Source organism: Equus caballus, chromosome 6 (genome assembly GCF_041296265.1).
Source record: "Equus caballus isolate H_3958 breed thoroughbred chromosome 6, TB-T2T, whole genome shotgun sequence".
Lineage (NCBI taxonomy): Eukaryota > Metazoa > Chordata > Mammalia > Perissodactyla > Equidae > Equus > Equus caballus.
Window position 1 is genome coordinate 48,849,108 of NC_091689.1, and position 25,642 is coordinate 48,874,749.

General features: G+C 40.9%; 1 protein-coding gene across 5 annotated transcripts in view; it reads left to right on the plus strand.

The window, feature by feature from the left end:
* The window catches only part of A2ML1 (alpha-2-macroglobulin like 1), a 74,278-nt gene that overhangs the window by 24,103 nt on the left and 24,533 nt on the right, over positions 1-25,642 (plus strand). For 2 of the 5 annotated variants that reach the window (XM_070270974.1, XM_070270973.1), the window contains exons 2-12: positions 14,009-14,192; positions 14,569-14,731; positions 15,299-15,351; positions 19,606-19,626; positions 20,435-20,594; positions 21,119-21,203; positions 21,697-21,823; positions 22,271-22,385; positions 22,719-22,828; positions 23,847-24,014; positions 25,303-25,530. In XM_070270974.1, the coding sequence (XP_070127075.1) occupies positions 14,157-14,192; positions 14,569-14,731; positions 15,299-15,351; positions 19,606-19,626; positions 20,435-20,594; positions 21,119-21,203; positions 21,697-21,823; positions 22,271-22,385; positions 22,719-22,828; positions 23,847-24,014; positions 25,303-25,530 (1,266 nt within the window). In that variant the 5' untranslated portion in view covers positions 14,009-14,156. Of the gene's footprint in view, positions 1-13,344; positions 13,537-14,008; positions 14,193-14,568; positions 14,732-15,113; positions 15,352-19,605; positions 19,627-20,434; positions 20,595-21,118; positions 21,204-21,696; positions 21,824-22,270; positions 22,386-22,718; positions 22,829-23,846; positions 24,015-25,302; positions 25,531-25,642 lie in introns of those variants that run through there. The other 3 variants (XM_014740589.3, XM_014740588.3, XM_023643099.2) reach the window with 3 other exon arrangements.

The window sequence follows — 25,642 nt, forward strand, 5'->3', positions numbered from 1 at the left end:
TACCTGCCACAGCATGGCTTGCTGAGTGGTGCCATGTCCGCACCCAGGATTTGAACTGGCAAACCCCTGGCTGCTGAAGCAGAACGTGCACATTTAACCCTGCGCCACCGGGCCGGCCCTTATATGAATCTTATATTCTGGGCCTTTGAATGTTAACCAACTACTCCAGGGTGTAGATTAAGTTTAAAGGATAACATTCACTGTTTTCCTTATGCATCACTGCTTATTTGGATATATTTTAAAGAAAATTATAGACAATAAACAGAGGCAGCTCCTCATATTTTCTGAGCAGCTCTCCTTTCCCATCAAGGGAGAGTTCATCTGGATTCATTCCATAGAGAGCTCATTAGTGTTGGCATCCTGTTTCTTCTACCCCATGTGGTTACTATTTTCACTTTACTCCGGGTAGCAGAATACCAGACTAGAATTGTAGATGATAAGCCCAGAGAAGTCCTGGGAGAAAAAGACTGCAAGAGACAGAGGATGAAGAGAGAAGGAAGAAGTTTCATGGCCTCATTCTATTGGACATTGGTGGGGAAATGCAGGAGAGAGATTGGCATTCTGCATCTTTATTAATCAGAACTTTGCTCTCAACTCCAGGAAGCCTTTCTCACTAACTACTCCTAGATCCAGCATTACAGCAGTGGTTCTCAAAGTGTGGTCCCTGGACCAGCAGCATCAGCATCACCTGAGAACTTGTTCAAAATAAAAATTCTCAGCCCTCACCACAGACCAATGGATCAGAAACTCTGGGACTGGGGCCTAGCAAAACGTCTTTCAATAAGCATTTTGTCGTGTCTCCCTTATTAATAAATCACCTGAGACAAAAGGTGGGTTCTTCTGCCCATAGGATGTGCAGTTAGCTATAGGAAAGAATAATTATTTAATGATGCCACTAATCATAAAATCGTACCAAACGAGAGCCCCAAACATTGAAGAAAAGAAGGGAAGGAACATTCAAAGGGTTTTGGAGAGCAGGAGTAGAGGAAATTAATTTGGAGGTAATAAAGAGATGGAAGGGATGTGGGATAATCTTTGCCCTTTCTCCTCATTTATGCATTCTTACTGAGCACCTGGGCTAGGGAAGAAAGATGGATGAGCTTTGATTCTCTAAAGAGTTTCACAGAATGGGTGGGAAAAAGAGGCATATAAGTAAAGAGTGACAAGATATGATGGCTAGTGCTGTGGTCAAGTTCACTGAAGTTTCAGGGCACAGAAGAAAGGAATTATTTCTCTCTGGAGTTGGAAGAATATAAGGTGGGTTAGAAATGCCTTCATAGAGGTGTTAGCTGAACCTGGAAGGATGATGAGAAATTCTCCAAGTAGAGAAGGAGAAAAGCAGTCCGGGCAAAGGTAACGGCATGGACAACAGCACGTGCATTAAGAAGCTGTCTTTCAAGTTTTTTCCTGTCTGCTTGCTGTCTCTGGGCCTTCTGCTGATCATGTGGAATCCTCAGTGCACCCAAAGAGAAATAAACATCTGCCCACAAATCTTTTTCTTTTCAATGAAATTTGCCAATTTTTTAAATTTAAGAAATGCTAGAATAGGGGCCGGCCTGGTAGCATAGTGGTTAAGTGCACACACCACTTTGGCAGCCCGGGGTTCATAGGTTCAGATCCTGGATGTGGACCTACACATCACTCACCAAGCCATGTTGTGGTGGCATCCCATGTACAAAATAGCTCAGTGACAATCCTCCTCCAGCAAAAAGAGGAAGTTGGCAACAGATGTTAGCTCAGGGTCAATCTTCCTCACCAAAAAAAAAACCCCTTTATTTTCAAGAGTCCAAGTATATAAGATATGTGCCATTTTTGTTCTCATTTTATAGATGAGGAAACCAAAGCACAAAGAGGTTAATAACTTGTCATAAGTCACACAGCTAATGAATGGCATCCTTTGTACAGATTCTTTGCACAATTATCTTTTTTTCTGCAAGATTGGTGTCTTCTGGTTGCCAAGGCAGTAAATAGCTGTTTTAGTGGTTACCCTGAGGTTTGTATTCAAAATCTCATGGATAAGATAGTCCCTTTTCTGATGGCCTCTGATTTCCTTAGACTAAACCGAATCAGTCTCTTTCCTCTTCCCCTCCTAAGTTGTTTTTCTCACATCTTATTCCATCTTGTGTTATGAGTTTGTGGTTAAAATGACAAGATTATCTTTGTTTTTGGTGTTTTCCTTCCCTTTGTCTTTAATGCTATACTTCAGTATTTGCTATCCTGCTCTGATTCTGTCTACCTATTTATCTCCTTACTCTGTGCTTTGTAACCCCTTTCTCCCTTTTTTCTTTTTTCAGGTATGAGGGCCTTCTTGAGGATTTCTTGTAGAGGGGGTCTTATGGCTATGAACTCCCTTAGCTTATGTTTGTCTGGGAAAGTTTTTATTTCTCCATCATATCTGAAGGATGTTTTCACTGAATAGAGTATTCTTGGCTGAAAGATTTGAATATGTCATTCCAGTCTCTCCTAGCCTGTAAAGATTCTGCAGAGGAAATCTGCTGAAAGCCTGATGGGGGTTCCTTTGTAGATTATTTTCATCTGCCTTGCCGCCCTTAGTATTCTTTCTTTGTCGTTCAGTTTTGCCAGTTTCACTACTATATGCCTTGCAGTAGGTCTTTTTACACTGACATATTTAGGAGATCTGGCAGCCTCTTCCACATGGATTTCCTTCCCTAGGTTTGGGAAGTTCCCTGCTATTATTTCTTTGAACAAGCTTTCTACTCCATTCTCTTTCTCTTCTCCTTCTTGAATACCTATAATTCTTATGTTGCATTTCCTAATTGAGTTGGATATTTCTCAGAGACTTTCTTCATTTCTTTTTGGTCTTAGTTCTCTCTCCTCCTCTATCAGGAGCATTTCAACATGGCTATCTTCGATTATGCTGATATGCTTCTCTGTGGTCTCCACACGAGCATTCAGGGAATCCATGTTTTGTTTTATGTCTTCCATTGTGTCTTTCATCTCTAATATTTCTGATTGATTCTTCTTTATTGTTTCAGTCTCTTTTGTGAAGTAGCTCCTGAACTTGTTGAATTGTTTCTCTACATTCTCTTTTACCTCATTAAGTTTTTTGATGATAGCTGTTTTGAATTCTTTGTCATTTAGATTACATATTTCTGCATCCTCAGGACTGATTTCTGGGTACTTGTCATTTTCTCTCTGGTCTAGAGATCTAATCTAATGTTTGATATTGCTAGAAGGAGTGGCTCTGTTTTTTTCATATCCTTGCATTATTTGGCCACAGTTACCACCTATCACCACTGGGTGGAGGTCCAGAGCCCCATATTCTGAGCCCTCTGCCTTCAGCTGAAATCCTAGAGGCTGGAGCCATGCTGAGCTGGTGGAGGGAGAGGTGCTTTCTCCTGTGTACTCTTGGGGTTTTCTCCCTCTGCTGTCCCTGTCTGCTCTCCTGGGATGTTGGCTTGATAATGTCAGCCCCTGTGAGATCTTTCATCCCAGTAGAGGCCTTCCCTGTAGGCTGCAAAGGCCCTCAGGAGTCCTTGGTGTTCCCAGGAACGAACGTCCCCTCCCCTGTTCCTTCCCTCTTGGAGGCCTCCTGTGGTCCCAGATCACAATCTTTAGGGGAGGGAGCGAAGTTTTCTCTTACCCCTTTCCACCTCCTCCCAGGGGAGCTCCAGCCTCTCTGGCCTCCATCATATGGCTGCGTGTGTCTCTCCAACGTTTTTGTGTTGTGTTTGAATGTCCTCTGTTGGAGTATGAATGTTTATTCATTGTATGTCTGAGGGGAAAGATCACTGGAAAAACTTACTCTGCCATGATGTTGACGTCACCAGTAAATAGCTGTTTTAAATCTCCCTTAGCAGTATAGTTAGTTTCTTGGGAATACAAGATAAAAACATTTATGTATAAATAAGCACCCCTCTTTGGCTTGGGCATTTCTATTTTTCCATTGCATGGGTAATAGATTACTGGATGCAAAGGTAGCTCCCATAGCTGGAACAATACCTGTCTCCATTCTAGCTTCTCTCTTAGATCCACAGAATTGGAAAATGTTCAATAAGATCCCAAAGTTAACAAATCATCTGTACTAGAATCAAAGGACCAGGGTAAAAGAAGATTCATGGCTGGAGAGAATAAAGGTGTCTTTACTGGGATTTTAGAAAAGCTGAGAGAAGTAGACATGTAGTGGTAGGCCCTGAACAAGTTACAAAGGGAAGAAAAGAAATATTTAGAATCAGAAAATTCAAAATAGGAGAGAAGGAAAAGGTGCCAAAGGAATTATGCTAAGCAGATTCTACAATGTTTCTTTCTTCATTTATCATTCTATCTTGACATGTAAAAAATGCCTCACCCCTACGTCATACTCAGAATGAACTATTTTTTGCTTTAGGCAGTCATTTATCTTTTAGAGTTATTGGAAATTGATTTAAATGTCTTTTATATTTTATTTGATACCATTTAGAACTTCATTTATTTGTGCAGTTTTTGTATGGTGTCTTATTTCAGGAGTCAGCAATTTTTTTCTCTAAATGATCAGACAGTAAATAATGTAGGCTTTGTATGCCATATCGTCCCTTGTAATGCCTCAGATCTACCATGGTAGCACAAAAACAGCCATAGACAATATGTAAACAAATGAGAGTTACTGTGCTCCAATAAGACTTTATTTACAAAACCTGTAGCAGGCTGCATTTGACCTGCAGGCTATAATTTGTCAACCCCTGTCTTATATCTTCTGCCTTAAAAACTCTATTTAATAGTTCATGTAGCACAGATCTACTAGCAATAAATTCTCTCAGCTTTTGTTTACCTGAAAAAGTCTTTTTCTCCTTCAATACTGAAAGATATTTTTGCTGGGTACAGAATGCTAGATTTCCTTTTTTTTTCTTCCTTTCAGCGTTTTAAAGATACCAATCTATTGTCTTCTGGTTGATATTGTTTCTCATGAGGAGTTTGCTATAATTCTTAACTTTGTTCTTCTATATGTAATGTATCTTTTTTCTCTGGTCACCTTCAAGACTTCCTATTTATCTCTGATTTTCAGCATTTTGAATATGATGTCATTAGTGTGTTTTATTGTGGTATTTATCCTGTTTGGAATTCTAGAATTTATGGGTCTGTTGTTCGGTCTTTTGTTATTTTTGGAAAATTCTCATCTGTTATCTCCTTACACATTTCTTCTGCTTGTTCTTTCTCTCTTCTCCTTCCAGAATTCTGATAACATTTACATCAAACCATGTGACATCATCCTGCAGCTCTTGGATACTCTGTTCAGTTTTTTCTCTGCTCTTTTTTTTGCTTGTGTTTCAGTTGGTTACTTTCTATTGACTTATCTTCAGGGTAGCTATTGGTTGATTATTTCCTCAGCTGGGTCAAGTTTACTAGTGAGGCTGTAGAAGGAGCTGCTCATATCTGATACCATATTTTTTATTCTCAGCATTTTTATTTGACTTTGTTGCTTCCATCTTTCTTTTGAAATTCTCCATCTATTCATGGATGTAGTCCACCTTTTTTATTAGATCATTTGACATATTACTTTTAACCATCTTAAAGTCCCCTCTTTGATATTTCTAACATCTAGATTGTCTGGATCTGGTTCTGTCTGTTGCTTTCTATCTTGACAGAGGGCTGTCTTCTTCTTTCTTTCTTTTCCTCTTCCTCTTCCTCCTCCCTCTCCTTCTCCTCCTTTTTCTTCTCCCTCCTCCTCCTCCTCTTTTGGTAAGTCATATAAATTTTTATTGAATGTCAGATACGTATAGAACAGGAAAGATTTAGGTAAATAGTATTTGTGCCTAGAAGTGGACATGCTTTTTCTCCAGCAGTTTAGCATGGTGGATGGAGTCAATCTAGTTAAAAAGTGAGCTGGATTTAGGTTTTACTATTGCCAAGATTACTTCCAGTGCATCACAGGCTTCGAATTCTTATGGTACCCTTTGCTTAGGGCGGGGTCTGGAATGCCAGAGGGTTTTTTCAATGTTTGTTCTCCACACTCAGCTCTCAACCTTCCCTGTACACTTTGTAGGCATCACAGAGGTAGTCCCTCACCATGTTCTTGCCCCTCTGCCAGTGACAGACTGCTACTCCTCGTTACTTGGTATCTGCTAGGGTGGTGGTGATGGGCAGAATGGTTCTCTGTTGTCCTCTTCATCTTCAGTCTTAGGTAGGTTTCATATGTCTGGGCACTGGAGAATGAGGTTTTCTCAGCGTTACTGCCTCTCCTCCCTGCCAAACTCTGCTTGCTTTCTGTGGCAGGTCTTGTGTGGGAAAGATTTTCCTGCCCCTCCTGCAGTTTTAGGAGACCTCTAAAAGTATTGGTATAATATTCTGGACTGAGAACTCTTCCTTTCCTTCTCCCAGGAGTAGAGTTTTTTCCCACTATCCTTCCCCAGGCAACAATGGGTCTTTACCTGTGCAACAATGGGGGCAACAGTACTTGCTGCTCCTCCCCAGATGCTTAAGCCTTTTGAGAGAAGAGTATGGGCAGCTGGGGCCTCTGCTTCAGTGATAGATGATACTGTCCTCTGTGCCTATATTACGAAAGGAGGCTTTTCTCAGTCTCTCACCCTTGCCCATTCTTTCTTGCGAGCATCTGGTAAAGATCATGGGAAAGAGCCTGTGAGTAAGTACAAGCTCCCCTTGCTTCTATGGCACACAGAGATTCTTTGTAGTTACTCTGGCCCACACTAGCCCTTTAGCAATTCATTAAAATTTTAGCTGTGTTCTTCTTACTTACTTCTGTGATGGTCCACATACTTCCCATGCTCTGGCACAGATGAGACAGTCCACGCATCCAGTCTTGCTCTAGAGGAACTGTGCCTCCTTGTATTTCAGGCTACTTAGTTGACCTCCAACCTCAGCTCAGCTCTTAGATTCAACTTTTTGGTGCAAGAAAAGTTGTGATTTTGCAGTTTGCCTGGTTTTTTCTCATTGTCAGGGAGAGAGCAATACCCTCCAGTTTTTTACATCCTAAGTAGAAGTGGAACTTCCTATGTATTGTTTTGTATCATTCCCTCCTTCCTCCATTCAATTATCATTGAAAGCAATTTCTCTTTTCATAAAAACATTTTTTCATGTATTTGTTTGTTTATATTGAGGTAACTGGTTTATAACATTACATACATTTCAGATATACATTGTTATATTTCGACTTCTGTATGGACTGTATTGTGTTCACCACAATGTGGTGTATTTAGATATTGTGTATCTAAACATATCTAAAAGTCTAGTTGCCATCTGTCACTGTACACGTGTGCCCCTTTACCCCTTTTGCTCTCCTCTAGCCCCCGTTCCCCTCTGGTAACCACTAATTTGTTCTCTGTATCTATGTGTATTTTTGGTTTTTTGTTTATCTTCCATAAATGAATGAAATCACATAGTATTTGTCTTCCTCTGACTTATTTTGCTCAGCATAACACCCTCAAGGTCCATCCACATTGTTGCAAATAGCAAGGTTTTATCTTTTTCTTCTGGCTGAGTAGTATTCCATTGTATATATATATATATATATATATATATATATATATATATATATATACACCACATCTTCTGTATCTATTCATCTGTTGATGGGCATTAGGTTGTTTCTAAGTCTTGGGTATTGTGAATAATGCTGTAATAAACATAAGGCTGCATATATCTTTTCGAATTACTGTTTTCATGTTCTTTGGATAAATACCCAGAAGTAGAATAGCTGGATCATATAGTAGTTCTATTTTTAATTTTTTGAGGAATCTCCATACTGTTTTCCATAGATGCTGCACCAGTTTGTATTCCCACCAGCAGTATATTAGGCTTCCTGAAAACATTATTTTTAATGGCTACGTAGTATTGCTTTGTATTAACATGACAATTTATTCAAGCAGACTCATATTATTAGGTATTGTAATAGACTTAATGTTTTATTTTCCCAGCATTTTTACCCCAACTCACTTCCTATGAAAAGGGGCTCCTTTCTTTAGAGGACTTCTCTTCCCCAATTCTATGTGGCTCTATGGGGTTGCCAATGGCAATACTGTATCACCCTGGCCTCTGGGTGGTAAGAATGACTCAGGTCTTGCCTATCACAGTATTCTGGCTACAGTGATTGATTCAGAGGTAAGCTTGTGAGAGAAAGAGGAACAAAATACTTCTTCAGAAATTCCGAGGGGCCAGCCCCATGGCCGAGTGGTTAAGTTCACGCATTCCGCTTCAGTGCCTCGGGCTTCACAGGTTTGGATCCTGAGTGCAGAACTAGCACCACTCATCAAGCCATGCAGAGGTGGTGTCCCACATAGCAGAACTAGGAGGACCTACAACTAGGATATACAACTATGTACAGTGGGGGGCTTTGAGGAGGAAACAAAAAGAAGAGGAAGATTGGCAACAGATATTAGCTCAGGGTCAGTCTTCCCAAAAAACAGAAAGGAAGAAAAATTTCTATAACATAGATTAAACTTTTTGTCTACTGCAGTCATAGAGCTGGAAAAATATGGATAGAGGATTCACAGCTGCCATCTTCCCTACTACTTGAAGGAAACCCTGTGTGCAGTGGGAGACAAGCAAATAAGACTAAAAGATTGGGGAAAATGAGACCTGGCAACATCAAGTCTCTAATTCCAGGCCATAAAGTCTTCGGAGTTTCTCTGGTTACTTCAGTTCTTTCTTCATGTCAGTTACCAAATCTCTTTTTTGTTTCAGTTGGTTTGATTTGGGTTGGTCATTGGTCCAGAAATTATCCTCTCTAATTTAGACAGCCATGCATCACTTAATCACCGGGATACATTCTGAGAAATGCGTCATTAGGTGGTTCTGTCATTGTGGGAATATCATGGAATGTACTTACACAAAACTAGATGGGATAGCCTACTATCCCAGGCTATATGGTGTAGCCTATTGCTCCTAGGCTACAACCCTGTACAGCATGTTGTACTGAATACTATAGGCAATTATAACACAATGGTAAGTATTGTGTATGTAAACATAGGAAAGGTACAGTAAAAATATGATATAAAAGAAAAAATGTTAACACCTGTATAAGGCACTTACCATGAATGGAGCTTACAGGACTGGAAGTTGCTCTGGATGAGTCAGTGAGTGAGTGATGAGTGAATATGAAGGCATAGGGCATTACTGCATACTACCGCAGACTTTATAAGCACTGAACACTTAGGTTACACTAAATTTATAAAAAAAATTCTTTCTTCAATAAATTAAGTTTAGCTTATTGTAACTCTTTTACTTTATAAACTTTTTAATTTTTTAAAACTTTTTGACTCTTGTAATAACACTTAGCTGAAAATACAAACACATTGTGGGACTGGCCCCATGGCCGTGTGGTTAAGGTTCCGTGTGCTCTGCTTTGGCAGCCCAGGTTCACCAGTTAGGATCCTGGGTGCAGACATACTCCACTCATCAGCTGTGCTGTGGAGGCATCCCGCATACAAAGTAGAGGAAAACTGGCACAGATGTTAGTTCAGGGCTAATTTTCCTCAAGCAAAAAAAAGAGGAAGATTGCTTATGGGTGTTAGCTCAGGGCAAATCTTCCTCACCAAAAAACAAACAAACACATTGTACAGCTATACAAAAATATCTTATTTCTTTATATCCTTACTTTATAAGCTTTTTTTCTATTAAAAATTTTTTTTCTACTTTTTGAACTTTTTTCTTAAATACTAAGACACAGAGACACACGTGAGCCTAGGCCTACATAGGGTCAGGATCATTAATATCACTGTCTTCCTCTTCCACATCTTGTCCCACTGGAAGGTCTTCAGGGGGAATAACACACATGGAGCTGTCCTCTCCTTCGGTAACAATGCTTCTTCTGGAACACCTCCTGAAGGACCTGCCTGAGGCTCTTCTTGAGGAGCTGTCTCTCTCTCCAGAAATATGTCCATGGTGGTTTGTTTGGTTTGTTTCTTTTTTTCATCATTGATTTCCTTGTAAGCATATAATACATCATGAACATTCCTTTCTATTAATGAAAACCTTTTGGTGTTGGTGTCCATGTTTTCCAGCTTTTTAAGGAGCTTGTTGAGGTCTACAAAAGCTTCTGCTAAACACTTTACTGTGAATTTTCTTGAGGGTTCTTCTCCTACAGTTTTTTTTCTCTTGCCTCTTCTTTGCTCTGCATCTCTGTTCCAGTTCCAACTGGAGCAACTCCTCACTAGTTAATTCTTCAGGAGCCAGTGTCTAGGAGCTCCTCAATGTCATCCTCGCCCACACCCAGGTTAAAACTGTTTGTCATCTCAACCACAGCCTTGTTGATTTTTACAACCTTCTCACCCTTGGCAAATCCTTTGAAGTCATGGACGAACTTCTTGAGTGTCTTCTTCCAGATGCCATTCATGCACTCCTTGGTGACATCACCCCAAGCCCAAGCAAGGTGTTTTTGTTTTGTTTTGTTTTTAAAGATTGGCACCTGAGCTAACATCTGTTGCCAATCTTTTTTTCTTTTTAAATTTTTCTTCTTCTCCCCAAAGTCCCCCCAGTACTAGATTGTATATTCTAGTTTAGGTCCTTCTGGTTGTGCTACCAAGCAAGGTTCTTGATGCAGTCATAGATGTTGTAATTCTTCCAGAATGCATCAGTGTCTTCCTCAGTAGCAGCAATAGCCTGGACAAAGGTCCTCCTCAGGTAATAGCACTTAAAAGCTGAGTTTTTGATCCATTGGTTGGATCAAAGAGGTGGTGTTTGGAGGGAGAAGCACCACTTTGATATTGGGATGAATATCACCAATAAAAGGAGGATGTCCAGGAGCATCATCAACAATAAGCAAAATCTTGAAAGGTATGTTATTCTCCAAACAATACTTCCTCATTTCACTGGCATAGTGATGCAGGAGGGCATCTTGGAAGAGAAGCTGGGTCACCCATTACTTCTTATTGCTCCTATAGCGCAGTGACAGTGTGTGTTTACTGATATGCTTGAAGGCCCTGGGGTTCTCACTGTGCCAGATCACAAAGGGTTTCAATTTGTAGCCTGCAACATTGCCCCCAAGGAAAACTGTTTTCCTGTCTTTAAAAGCCTTGAAACGGGGCCAGCCCGGTGGCACAGAAGTTAAGTTCGCATGTTCTGCTTCTTGGCTGCCTGGGGTTCGCCAGTTTGGATCCTGGGTGTGGACATGGCACCGCTTGGCAAAAGCCATGCTGTGGTAGGCATCCCACATATAAAGCAGAGGAAGATGGGCATGGATATTAGCACAGGGCCAGTCTTCCTCAGCAAAAAGAGGAGGATTGGCAGTAGTTAGCTCAGGGCTAATCTTCCTACCCTTGAAACCTAGCATTGACTTGGCCTCCTTATGGGTCAAAGTCCTTTTAGGCATCTGTTTCCAGAATAGGGAGGTTTCATCCGTATTGAATATTTCCTCTGGCAGGTAATTTTCCTCCACAATCAGCTTATCTCGAGTTTCCAAAACTTCTTCAGCTGCCTTCACATCAGCACTTGCAGACTCACCACTCACTTTCACATTATGTAATGAATAATGATTTTTGAATCGTTTAAAATCATACCACCCAGAGCTAGCAGTAAAACTAACATTGTAGCGAGCCAGCCTGGTAGCACAGCACTTAAGTTCACACGTTCTGCTTTGGTGGCCCGGGATTTGCTGGTTTGGATCCTGGGTGTGGACCTACGCACCACTTGACAAGCCATGCTGTGACAAGCGTCCCACGTATAAAAAGTAGTGGAAGATGGGCATGGATGTTAGCTCAGGGCCAGTCTTCCTCAGCCAAAACAGGAGGATCAGCAGCATATGTTAGCTCAGAACTAATCTTCCTCAAATAAAAAAAAAAATTAACATTGTAGTCAGGTCCAGCCTTTTCTGTCAACATCATAAACAAACTTTTTGCTTCAGCTGTGATCATCATGGTGCTGAGAGGGATATGCTTCTGTGTCTGGTCTTTATTCCAGGTCATTAGAAGATTCTCCATGTCTCTTTCTCAAATTTTTCTTAGTCTCTTTGCCTTCAATGAAGTAGATCCTTTAACAGCTTTTGTCACTTGTTCATCTTCTTCAAGATTGTAGCTATGGTGGAATAGGATATGCCTGACTGGCGAGCAAGAACCATCACTGATTTTTTGCCTTTGTAGTCCTTAAGCACTTTTAAATTTGTTTCCAGGTCAATCACTTGACATGGCCTCTTACTGGCAACAATGGCAGTGGCCTTTGTATGCTTAGGGGCTACGATGAACAAAACAACAAACGATTAAATCAAGTATAAAAGAAAATGATGCCTTCAAGAGATGCAGTAAACACGAGATGGATGATGCAGCTGCCAGCATTACACAGCATACTGTTTTACAGTAAACTCTTTTTTTAATAAGTAGAAAGAGTACACTCTGAAATAATGATAAAAGGTATAGTATAGGAAATACTTGGCCCTGAAAACCCTATGAATAGCAGTGGAGCGTTGTTTGATATAGTGCCGGAAGATGAGAGAATGGCACAAAAAGACCAGGCTGGGTTCCCTTCTGCTGTCCACAGGGTCACCAGGAGTCGGAATCCACTCCATGGCACTAACAACAAATGGTAAATACATAAACCAGTAACATAGTTGTTTATTATTGTTATCAAGTATTATGTGCTGTACATAGTCGTACGTGCTGTACTTTTATACGACTTTCAGTACAGCAGGTTTTTTTACACCAGCATCACCACAAATGTGAGTAATGCATTATGCTACAATGTTATAATGGCTACCACATCACAAGGCAATAGGAATTTTTCAGCTCTATTATAATCTAATGGGACCACTGTCGTATATGCAGTCTGTCATTGACCAAAACATTCTGTGGCGCATGACTGTACTGTAGATGGCTTTCAAGTCTTGCCATTAAAAGGACACTGTGAAGAAACTCAATGTAGACGCACATTTTTTTTGCATACTTGCATGTTCTTTTTCCCCATTAAGATACATTTCCTGAATAAGAGTTGCTGAGTCAAAAAATATGCAAATCTGAAAGGCTTTTGATGTGTATTGTGAAATTGCCCTCAGAAAGGTTGCCTAATTATGTTTTCTCTAGAGTGTGTATATCCCTATTTCCATACAGTTATAACAATACTGAGTAGTATTAATTTCTTTAAATTCCCAGTTAGATAGAAATATACTGCTTTCCTATTGATACTGCTTCCATACCTGTGTTCCCAAACATGCCTTAATAAAATAATAAAATGAGAAAGAAAAAAAAAAGGATCAAATGGGGATGGGAATTTGGAATGAATTCAGAAAAAAAGGGAGGAGTCCAAAACGTGTTCTGAGAGCTTTACCACTGTGAATACCCAGCCCTGGTTTTTCCCCTCAAACGGGTATTATGGACTGGCTGAGCCAGTATGAATGTTTCAGGGAAAAATACATTTGAGGAAGTTATGAGAAGCCCTACCCTGGTCTACACATTAGCCTGAGGCCCCAAAAGGTGATTGGCTGGAGCATCAGTCATAGCTCCACACCCTCCCTGGGGGGCGGTTAATATATACGCTACAGCAGGGGAGTAGACCTCTAGTTCCTGTTCGTGAGGAGGCTATCCCACCCACAAAGATGTGGGCTCAACTCCTTCTAGGAATATTGGCCCTATCACCAGCCATTGCAGAAAAACTCCTCCCGTAAGTGCTGGGTGTCAGAGTTGATTCGGGGCAGATGGCTTCTTTGTCTCTCTTTCTGAAACAGAAATACGGATGAGAGAAGATAACTTCGATTTATTTTAATTTCCTTTTCATCTTTTCGCTTCTTTGGTTCCGTTTCTACTTTACCCAGAGAGAAAAGCTAAGGCACCAAGAAGAAGCTTTTAAAAAAGATAATATTAAAATGAGTAGATTCCTTGTGCCTTGTTCTCTGTAATGGAACGAGTTGCCTCCTTGGTACCCTAGGCATAGGTTCTCAGTGATGGTCTCCTAATGGTGGGAAGTTTAAGGCTGTGCACTGTTATTTGTTACTGTCTGCTCCTCCCTTCTAGAAAATAAGGTTCATATAGGCAGGGGCTTGGTGTGTTTAATTCGTTGCTATATGCTGTGTGCTTAATTTTTCATTGAATGGATGAATCATTACTGCCCTGAAATCCGTTTTCTTCCTTAACAGAAACTACCTGGTGACATTACCTGCCACTCTTAACTTTCCCTCTACTCAGAGGGTTTGTTTGGATCTGAGCCCTGGGGACTATAATGTAAAATTTACCGTTACTCTGGAGACCAAGGACAAGACCCAGAAGCTTCTAGAACAGTTTGGAATGAAGAAGAGGCACTTACATTGCATCTCCTTTTTGGTAAGCACAGACTTAACCCCAGATCAATGCTTACTTTCCTGTTCTCGTCTCCAGGCACTTACCGTAAGCCAACTTTAAGGATAATTTCTGCTCTCTTACTTTTGCCACGACCTTTAAGCCTATCTCCCCTAAACATAATGTCAGTTCCCCGCTATAGCTCATCCACAACTTCCTTAACTTTGGATTTCTTCTTTTAGTTCCTGACCTTAACTTCTTATATTATTGTTTCCATTCTTCCTGGCAGCAGGAAGGCTCTACCCTCGCTACTCCATCTAACTCAGTTCATTCCTTTTACTCTCCCACTCTTGGGTTGAGACCAGTTGATTCTGTTCCCCCAATCTCCTACTTCTCCCCAGAGCTTCCCTCTTTTCATCAGGTACCCCCTCCTGCTGGTGGCACGGAAGAAGTGGCCACAATCCGGGTGTCGGGAACCGGAAAAAACATCAGCTTTGAGGAGAAGAAAAAGGTTCTAATTCAGAGGCAGTGGAATGGCATCTTTATACAAACTGACAAACCTGTCTACAACCCGGGGCAGCGAGGTAAAAGGCACACTTACGGATTAGACAAAAGACTGGGGGAACAGTTGCACAGACTCGTAAAAAGGGGCTTTGTGGTTTGGCGGTAGGCCTATGGGGCCAGGAGTGCAGAAGAGAGGAAGGTCTGGAGGGATGGAGTGTTACGGGAGTTGAATATATGCCGTGTTACGCAGGCAAAAGAAGAGTGGATAGAGTTGCTACTGTGTGTGTGTGTATGTAAAACAAAAGTACAAATTTCTCCTGGAACGGAACGTGGCGAGTGTAATTGGATTGCTGGGTCTGGTAGCAAGCTGCTTGTGTATGCATAAGAGAGCCTCAAGGGAATTTGGCTGAGCTCCTGTTATTTGTATTTGTTCTTTCTTCCTTAGAGGCGCATTCAGTTCTGAGGTTTCAAAGCCAGGAACTGTGAAGAGAAACTGTTTTGGGGCTTTCTCTCTCTTTCAGACTAGGTTTTTTTAAAAAAGTAAAACCTGATGGGGTTTTGCTGACTCAGAAGTATGTGTGAGTGGAAGAAAGAAAGATTCCGAGAGGGGAAAATCCCCTTTGCTAATGATGCCCGTTCCCTTTTAGTGCATTTCCGCATTGTCAGCCTGAACAGCAACTTTCTTCCAGTGAACGACAAGGTGAGAATGTAGTGGGAGGAGGGAAAGGGAAAGGAGCAGGGCCGACTCAGAGAGAATGGGGGAAAGAGAAGAGATTCTTCCCAAGGGTGGGATGTGGTGAGGCCCTCTGGGGTGCAGAATGCATGTGGGACTTGAAGTACTAGCCTCAGGGTGTTCACGTCTGAATCCTCCTAGCCTCTGTCTGCCTGAAGACAAGCAGAGATGTCTAGTTCTCAGCTGTGATAGCTTCACGTCAGTTAGGTTCACATTCCTGAGAGAGGATTACGTTCCCTGTCATTTTAAAAGAGTTTTTGCAAACTTCAAGATTTTCTCTCCAGGAATGACACCAACTGGAATGAACTGGCTTTGCAGTTCAGATATTAAGACATAATTCAGGAGAATATTTAACAAAAGGAAGAAATAAGAATATCCACCCCCGCTGTCTTTTTTTAGTATGGTGCAAGGCAATTTATAAAATAGACAATTCTCTTAAGGCAACATTTAAAAAATACGTAGGGTAAATACCAAGGGTAAAAAATGTGATAACATCTGGCAAATACTTAAATTTTCCTTGAACAGCTCAATCCCTAGAATTGTAAGCCTTAGAAAAGGTTTGATCTCCATTCAGGCCACATACTTCCAAAATACTTACCTCTCAGACACCCCTGCTGTCTTTCTCCTTCAGTCACAGCCCACGTATTCAAGTGAAAGTTTTAAAGATAGGAAAAGCTTTATTTTAGTTTCCATCTCCACGTTCTCAGAGATTCTGTTTCCTTTCCCCATGTACAGAGAAGCTATGAGCTTCTCCACCACTACAGGTGTACCTCGTGTTATGCGCTTCGCTTTATTGTGCTCTACAGATATTGCGTTTTTTCACAAGACCCTTCACCAGCAAAAAGATTACAACTCACTGAAGGCTCAGATGATGGTTAGCATTTTTTAGCAATAAAGTATTTTTTAATTAATGTATATACATTGTGTTTTTAGACATAATGCTATTGCATACTTAATAGACTACAGTATAGTATAGTGTGAATGTAAATTTTATGTGCACTGGGAAACCAAAAAGTATATATATGACTTGCTTTATTGAGATGTTTGCTTTATTGCGATGTTCGCTTTATTGCAGTGGTCTGGAACCAAACTCACAATATCTCTGAGATAAGCCTGTATTTTCTTTCTCAATTTAGAATCTTTTTAGCTTCTCTTTCCTCTCACTTGTATCCTTTATTTGTTAGTTTAGTATAATTTTAAGTACTTTTTTCTTTTCAGACTGTTGATTCCAGAGCTGAAAAGAGGACATGCTAGGATCAAAGTGTGGCCACAGCCAGTTATGACTTGTGTTAGACTCTACTGCCCCCTGGAGGCTGATCTCCTAACTACCCCTGCTACATTATCTTTGCTCAAATTAAGCGGGGTTACTGAGAGGTGCTCCATAGTTACTCTCTATTTCCCTTGTAAAATTACTCCTTCCTCCCCACTCCCTTCTTCTAGCCAGCTCCTCCCTCTAAGTTCCAATTTGAAACTCCAGTTCAAAACACTGAAATTAAACAAAAGGAATTTTACTAAGAAACTGAGGGACAAACATTATGAGTTTACAGAACACAATATTTTATCCTCAAGCAGCTAAAGTAGACTTGAGATTAGGTGACCCTGTCTAGTTTGGTTGCTACACCCGTTTGTTCAGAAAGCTCAGGCAGCTTCCAGCTGGAAATGCTATCTTCTTAGTTGAACACCTGTTTCCTTCCAGAGCTTGTTTCTGGCTCACTGGTGTGCTCCCCGATTCTTGACTCTCTGTTGAGAAAAGTACTTTGTCTTCTGAGGAAGTATTCTTTCTCTGGAATTCATAGCAATCCGTAGTAATCTCAGTGATATTTGCCTTCTTATTGTCTATATAGCCCCGGGTTTATGGAAGTCCTATTTTGCCTTGATCCTTGTCTCTCATTTTTGGGCTTTTCTGAAGAATTGGCATTACCCTTGATACCAAGGCTGATGTTTGTGTGTAGTGATGCTCTACTTCATCACTGCTTGGCATCACATGGTACTTGGCCCAAGAATCAAAGGCAAGCACCATCTTGATTTCCTTCTCTCTCCCTTCCAAGTGAGACCCAAACTTTGTACCGTCTCCGAGACCCCATATCTAAATTCCAGCATTCAATCTCATTTAGTGGCAAGTCCTTTTACAAGTATGTAATTCTAATTGGAAAACCATGAATCCCATAATAATACGGTGTCTAGTCATGTTTTTAATTATATTCACATCTAGACATTCTAATTATCTACTTCCTTGGCCATGATTTTGTAAAATTCTAACTACTATAGTTTAAAAAAATCAAAACATCTTATACAAACAGAAAAAACATAGCGAAAAGATAATTCTCTCATAGAAAGATTATCTTCAGCAGTTATTTTGTTTTCAACATTTTATTGTTAGAATTTTCAAACATAACACCAAGACTCAACATTTGTTTCATTTTGCCGTATATGTTTTAATCTATCATTTTTTTCTGAATCATTTAAAAGTAAGTTGCAGACATCATGTTACTCCTAAATGCTTTAGCATGCATCTTCTAAAAATACTATCTTTAATAATCATAATATTATTACACCTAAGAAAATGAACAATAATTATTTAATATCATTTAACCCCATTTTTCCAAATGACGTTGAGGTTTTTTTAAAACTAGGATCCAATAAAATTCATGCATTGCATTTGATTTTTTTTTTTTTAAGGAAGATTAGCCCTGAGCTAACATCTGCTGCCAGTCCTCCTCTTTTTGCTGAGAAAGACTGGCCCTGAGCTAACATCCACGCCTATCTTACTTTATATGTGGGACGCCTACCACAGCATGGCTTGACAGGCGGTACCATGTCCGCACTGGGATCCAAACTGGCAAACCCCAGGCAGCCGAAGTGGGATGCGCGAACTTAACCTCTGTGCCACGGGGCTGGCCCCTGCATTTGATTTTTATATCCTTTAAATTTATCTTAATCTAAAATAATCTCCTTTTTTTTTTTTATTTTTTTAAAGATTGGTGCCTGAGCTAACAACTGTTACCAATCTTCTTTTTTTTCTTCTTTTCTGCTTTTTCTCCCCAAATCCCCCAGGTACATAGTTCTATATTTTTTAGTTGTGGGTCCTTCTAGTTGTGGCATGTGGGATGCCACCTCAACATGGCCTAATGAGTGGTGCCATGTCTGCGCCCAGGATCCAAACTGGCGAAATCCTGGGCAGCCGAAAAACCTTGGGCCACCAAAGGAGAGCACGCAAACTTAACCACTCAGCCATGGGGCTGGCCCCCAACCCTTATTTTTTCATTATGTAGACTTTTGTTTTTTGAGACAGAGAGAGAAAGATCAGACTATGTGACTTATAGAGTGTTCCCCCTTCTGGAATATAACATTAACTTTTGAGGAAGCCTAGTTGTCTCATTGAATATTTGACTTTTTATTTGTCTGTTATTTCCTTATTATGTAATCTAACTTGTTCCTCTATCTTCTGGAATTACGTTTGAGGTCTTAATTAGGTTGAAGCTAAACATTTTTGGCAAAAATACTTATTAAATAATGCTGTGAATCTCAACTATGTCTCTTCAGGTGGCATATAATGTTAGGTGGGCCATTATTAATGATGATGAATTTAATCACTTGGTTAAGGAGGTGACGGCCTAATTTCTCCAAAGTAAGGGTACATCTTTTTCCCTTTGAAATTAACAAATAACTTTGAGGTGACACTTTGACACCTAGCTCAATGACCTGTCTCCCTCCAACTTAATGTAAAACCATTTTCTTCAGGAAACTAGACATGATCCTTTGATAGAACTCTTTTAAACAAAAAAAAATTTTTTGAAGTTGTTTTGCAATACTTGAAAGTAAGGTTGCCGCCCAGTGGCGTTCAGGCAGCAGGAGACCAGGAGACAGTTGGCTCCCAAGAAGAGGTTGAAACACTGGGGGGCCTCCAGGTGCTGACATCTTTTAGGGCGTGCTGTGGAGGAGCTCAGTCAGAGCACTGCGGGATGCTGAAGGGACTGAGAGTCTGTTTGTTCAAATTTTTTGGAGACTAATAATCCCTTTGAGGAAATCTCTTCTCTTCCCTCCTTCAGCCAATAAACCTTTGCCCCATTGTTACTTTTATCAGGGCACACAAGAACCATTTAGAAAGAAAGGAGTGGGCAACAGAAAAAGAAAGAGTCCTTTGTGAACTTCTTGGTTTCAGCAAGCCTATCCTCGTTGCTTATCCTCCTTTAACTCACATTATCTGGTTTTCCTTTTCAGTACTCCATAGTGGAACTGGAGGTAAGCAGAAGTTTCTTTTTCTTTTCTCTCATTTGGGGTGAAGTAGGAATGAGAATTGGGTGCTAAACTTTGATGTCAGAAACAACTCAGATTTTGGCCGAGAGCCTGAGACTCTGCCCTACCCAGAGGACACACAATTCCTCCTAAGCCTCTGCCTGCACGTTCACTCAGTCCTAAACCTCTGTAGATAGGACACCAACCTCTGCTGTGGCTAACCTGCCCACTCTCATTCCTGTAATTCTCTGTGCCATGCCAAGCTAGCCTTGGTTCTGTACTCCTCTTAGTCTTTGGTAAGGGCTATTGTTGAAGACCCTCAAGAGCTGAATATGACATGACTACCTGTGAGAAGTGCTTAGAAAGAAAGGGACTAGAAAGACAAATTCCCCACAGCATCCCCTCCATTTTTCTGCTAAATTACCTATCTTTCAGGCGTCTTATGATCAATCCCCTCAGTGTTGTCCTGTAATAGGGACCAAGAAGAGTAAACACTCTTTGTAATGTACATTCTAAAGCCTACTTTCTGAAACTGGTGATAACACCTTGAAGGACTCAGTCTGATCACTTGAATCCACAAGGACTTTTTTCTTCCCAAAGGAGGGCTGGACCTATAGGAAAACTTATCTCATTCAGTGGTAAAGAAAAGTATAAATAGCACAGGGAGCTGTTCTTCCTGGACACAGACCATGGCAGGTCATGAACAATGGGTGGGATTCTCTACCTGCTTTTTACTTCTTTATCTACTTTTTGCAGTGCAGAATGGGAATCAAACAGGCAGGCACATCATGAGGTTTCTTTTTAATGGACACAGGATCCGAATAGCAACAGGATTGCACAATGGCTGGAAGTGGTGCCCGAGCAAGGCATCGTCGACCTATCCTTCCAACTGGCACCAGAGGCAACGCTGGGCACCTATACAGTGACAGTGGCTGAGGGCAAGACCTTTGGCACCTTCAGTGTGGAAGAATATGGTAGGTGGGAGCAGGTCAAAGTGTTGGACATAATCTTGTCTCAAAATCAGCAAAGGTAAAGTAAAATCTTCTATGGGAAGGGATTGTTTACTCATTTTTGAATCAGTGCTAAACCAGCTAATAACTTCAGGAGTTTTACCTTAACAATGCCCCTTTAATTTAACTAATTAGTTGGATTACCACTGTTTTTTTTTTTTTTTTTGAGGAAGATTAGCCCTGAGCTAACTACTTCCAATCCTCCTCTTTTTGCTGAGGAAGCCTGGCCCTGAGCTAGCACCCATGCCCATCTTCCTCTACTTTATATATGGGACACCTACCACAGCATGGCTTGCCAAGCGGTGCCATGTCCACACCCGGGATCCGAACCAGCAAACCCTGGGCCGCCGGTGCGGAACGTGCGAACTTAACTGCTGCGCCACGGGGCCGCCCCCGGATTATCACTGTTTTTATACCCTTCTGTTCACTACTTATATGGTCAAGTCCCTCTCCCATTCCTTTTCTATTTCTCTTTCCACTCTCTCCAGTGCTGCCGAAGTTTAAATTGGAGGTCGTGGAACCCAAGCAGTTATCAGTGGTGGACAAATCTTTCCTAGTAAAAATTTGTTGCAGGTAAGAATAAAGCTCTGGATCTGGTGGTGATTAAAGCTATATTGAGAGATGTGATGAGGGAGTGTTATGGGGAGAGGGATTATGGACGTAGTGGTTGAAACTTGGGATATTTTATGTAGTCTAGTCATGACTTCTCCAAGAACACATTTTCTAATTGTGTTTCTGCTCTTACTTTCCACTGCTCACTCAGTCAGTGTTATTGGTCTAGTGTCTACTTTGTGCAGAATTCAATATCGAATCCCATGGAGAAAATAGGAGTAAGGAAAAAGAAAGACACTGTTTCTGTCCTTTGGATGGTACTTATTGTGTAATGGCAATATTCTAAGGCTTTGAGTAAAGTAGGGAAGTGAAAAAGAGCTGGAGAAGGGTGGGGTTCCTAGATTACTTTCAGAGGCTGGAGTGTGGGAAGGAAGGAAAAGGGGTGTTTGGGGGAGGAGAGTTGGATCTCAAGTGAAATTTCCCAACTCTGACTCCTCGTGCTTTTCTGGGCTAGGTACACCTATGGAAAGCCCATGCTGGGGGCCGTGCAGGTATCAGCGTGTCAAAAGGCACATAATTACTGGTTCCCAAAGGCAGAAGAGGAACAGCTACTCGACAACTGCAGGAACATCTCTGGACAGGTGAGCAAATGGGATGCAGAAAAGGAGCTCTATTCACACGTCCTAAAGAGTAAATAAGCAGGCACTAATATAGAAGAGTGGTGAAAGCCCAAAGTAGAAAGCATTTCGTTTGATTATTACCCCAGTTCCAAAGCACAAAGCAGTCTTTTTTATCCTAAACAAATAAAGTCTTTTAGATTCTGCCTTGTACTAATCCCTTGGGAGATACGATTTTCCTATTCTACGGTTGTTTCTTTTCCCCTTGTCATATTTTGGAACTTCAAGGTTGTGACATGATTATATATGTGTGGGTGTATACTTCATGTTACAGGAGAGTTTTTCTATCTTAAAGATGGAGAAATTAAAGTATAGAAATAAGAAATTATTTCCTTCTACAGTACATTATGAAATGGAAGTTGAGATTGTTGTTCATCCTCTCTCTCTCTCTCTCTCTGATTGCCTCACCAGACTGACAAAGCAGGATGCTTCTCAGCTTCTGTGGACATGTCCACCTTCAACCTCACTAGTTATAGGTATAGCCACAGGATCAATATTGTGGCTACTGTGGTGGAGGAAGGGACAGGTAAGTGGGATACTCCTTGTTCTACTAAGAAAAGAGAATGAAAAAAGACTGTCCCAGGGACAGACCTCCTCAGAAGATTCAAGACCTACCCTCATTAGTGTTTGGGAACTAGTATTCTTAGTTCACAGTCAAAGGGAAATGCTCGATTCCAATCTGCCATCCACTACCTATTTCCCCAAAAGTTTGGAGAAGAGGAGTTGGTTTGGATCTTTGGCCAGAAATACATTCAGCTTCGTACTTCCAGTGGCACCATCCTTTCAGGGATTTTATGTTAAACATAAAATTGAGGATATCAGGTATTTAGATCATCATATGTCTGGTTTCCCTCTGCAGGAGTGGAGGCCAATACCACACAGGAGATAGACATTTCTTCACAAATGGGATCAATGAGCTTTGAAGACACCAATAATTTTTATCACCCCAATTTCCCCTTCAGTGGGAAGGTATGTTGAAACTTGTCTCTGCACAGACAAAAATGCTTAACCACCCACTGTTGACTCCTTCTTGTAGACATATAATAATGGCTAACTTAGCATTGTTCTAAGTACTTTATATGTGTTTACTTATTTAATCTTTACAATCCTATGAGGTAGGCACTATTATTGGCCCCATTTTACAGGTGAGGATCCTGAGGCATAGAGAGGTTAAGTGATTTTCCCAAGGTTATACAGCTGGTAAGTGGTAACTACCATCAAACTCAGGCAGTCTGCATCCCAAGTACTCTTAACTCCTTCACGGTGTTGCCCTTAATCCCCTGTGAGATATGCCTTGAATATTAACGTGACTTCAGTGCCCTTCCCAGTGCCAGCGGCTCATATTCTACTGTACAGATCTTTGAGTTTTAGAGCTGCAAGCATCTGGAGAAATCATCTAGTCTGGGCATCTGCATCTAGGCATGGTTAATATCAAACTTTCCTTGACAGAGAGCCATTTGTAGCTCCTTAAGCATTTTCTTTAGAGATTTTAAAATTTCTTTTGTTGATGCCTTCTTTCCGATGCCTAACAATCTACCCCTTTCTTCACTTCCCAAACAACTGGTCAACACAATAATGTTGTGCATATTTAGATACGTTTATTTCTTAGTCATCCTTTCTCTAGACCGAGAGTAGATCCAGAGTTTCTTAGAGCCTAAGAATTATACAATTTGGGAGGGGAAGGGGAGTCTCTTGAAGAAAACAAAAGCGAAACAATGTACAGAACCTTGGAAAGAGCCTGTGCAAATGAAGCACCCTAAAGCTTCATTAGCTTCCTGGCAAATCTGCTTCTGCTCCAGGCTAATCTACTTCTGTTTGTTTCTCAGTTCTTCATAGATCCTAGTTTCCAACCCTTGAGTCACATTTACCTTTTTCTGAACTCATTCCTGAAGTGTACTCTTAGAGTTTCTGTGATCACTTCACTTTATGTCATACTTGAACCTACTCCAAACCTAATTCTAATGTCCTAATGACCTTCACCCCTCAGATAAGAGTCAGGGGCCGTGATGGCTCCCTTCTCAAGAGTCATTCAGTGTTTCTGGTGATTAAAGGCATAAATGGAACCACCAACCAGACCCTAATTACAGACAATGATGGCCTCGCTCCCTTCCAGTTGGATACGATTACTTGGAATGGGACAGACATTTCTCTAGAGGTAAGCACTGGGGAGGACCGGCTTTCCAGCAAGGAAGGCTTCCCTGAAGGAAAACTTCAAAATTTTTCTATTTCTCCCCACACATCCATTTGAAATTCCAACTCCCTCACTCACCAGTCCTGCTCTTCAGTTGATAAACACTTTTTCTTGGATCCTGTTTGTTTTTAATATCAATCAAATAAGGGATGCTTCAGATCAAAATTCCTATTTCTACTAATTCGTCTTATAATTTATCCCCATCTCTATCTGATCCTATATTTGAAGTCAGAGTAGGGAGAAAAAAATGGTTCAGGGTCATCTTCTTCCTCCTATTTCCCTTCCCCTTTCCCCTATTACTCATAAAAATGGCAAAGAAGTGAACTTTAGAGTTTGGACAACTTATAAGGAGGGCTTGTATCAGTTATCAATTCCCACACAATGCTCTTAACAAACCACTACAAAACTTTAGTATTTTACAACAAGAAGCAGTTATTGCTCCTGCATCTAGGGTAGTCAGCTAGGCAGCTCTGCTGACCGTGGTGCACTCCCTTATATGTTTGTGAATCAGCTGGCTATAAGCTAGTGCTCCCCATGTCTCTCATGCTCCAGCAAACTAGCCCAGGTGTTTTCTCATGGCGATGATGAGATGCAAGAGCAAAAGTGGATGTGCAAAGGCTTTTCCAAGCCTCTGCTTATCTAGCATATGCTAGCATCCTATTCCCAACAGCAAGTCACATGGAAGGCCCACAGTTAGACTGAGAGGGCACTGTAAGATTACATGGTAAAGGATGTTGATGCAAGGAGCGATGAAGAGTTGGAACCATTAATGCAACCATTCAGCTATACTATTTAACTAAACACATATTGTTTGCATGGTGTCTAATTTAACTATTTCTTTACTCTTGGCATCACTCAATCACTCAGAGATAATCATTTTCAATCTTATTATCCTCTAAACCCAGTTTTCTTGTCTCTGAGATATAGTCTTTAATTTCTATATAATCTCAGTCATGCTTATCTATCTCGTAGGCATCAGATGTGTGAAGATATATCATCCTCAATTTTCCATCACTTGACAACTATAATTCAGCCCTTATTTCACTCCTTCACATCCCAAAATGCTGCTGCACATAACCACTATTAGTGGATTCCTCAAACATCCTTGGCTGCACCTCTAGTGACATATATATATGCCATTTTTAGGCAGTGAAGATTTGTGAGAGATCTACGTGAAAATCATAACAAATCCATGGGGTTAATATGGTTGGGGTACATGCTAAAAGGACTTTTTTCTCTCTCTTTTTCTTAGGGCAGGTTCCAAATGGAAGATTTGGAATATAAGCCAGAACAGGTGCATCATTACTACCAAAATGCCTACCTTTACCTGCGACCTTTCTACAACACAACTCGCAGCTTTGTTGGCATCCGCCCACTAAGTGGCATCTTGGAATGTGGCCAGCCGCAGGAAGTGCTGGTGGATTATTACATTGATCCGGATGATGTGAACCCTGACCAGGAAGTCATCTTCTCCTACTATGTGAGGCTGGGAAATAAGGATTGGTGAAAGTGTGTCAGGAAGAAAAGGGGATGAGGAGAGTGAGCCAGAGAAGGTGTATAGCCTGTCTAGATAGAGAGATAATACGAACCAC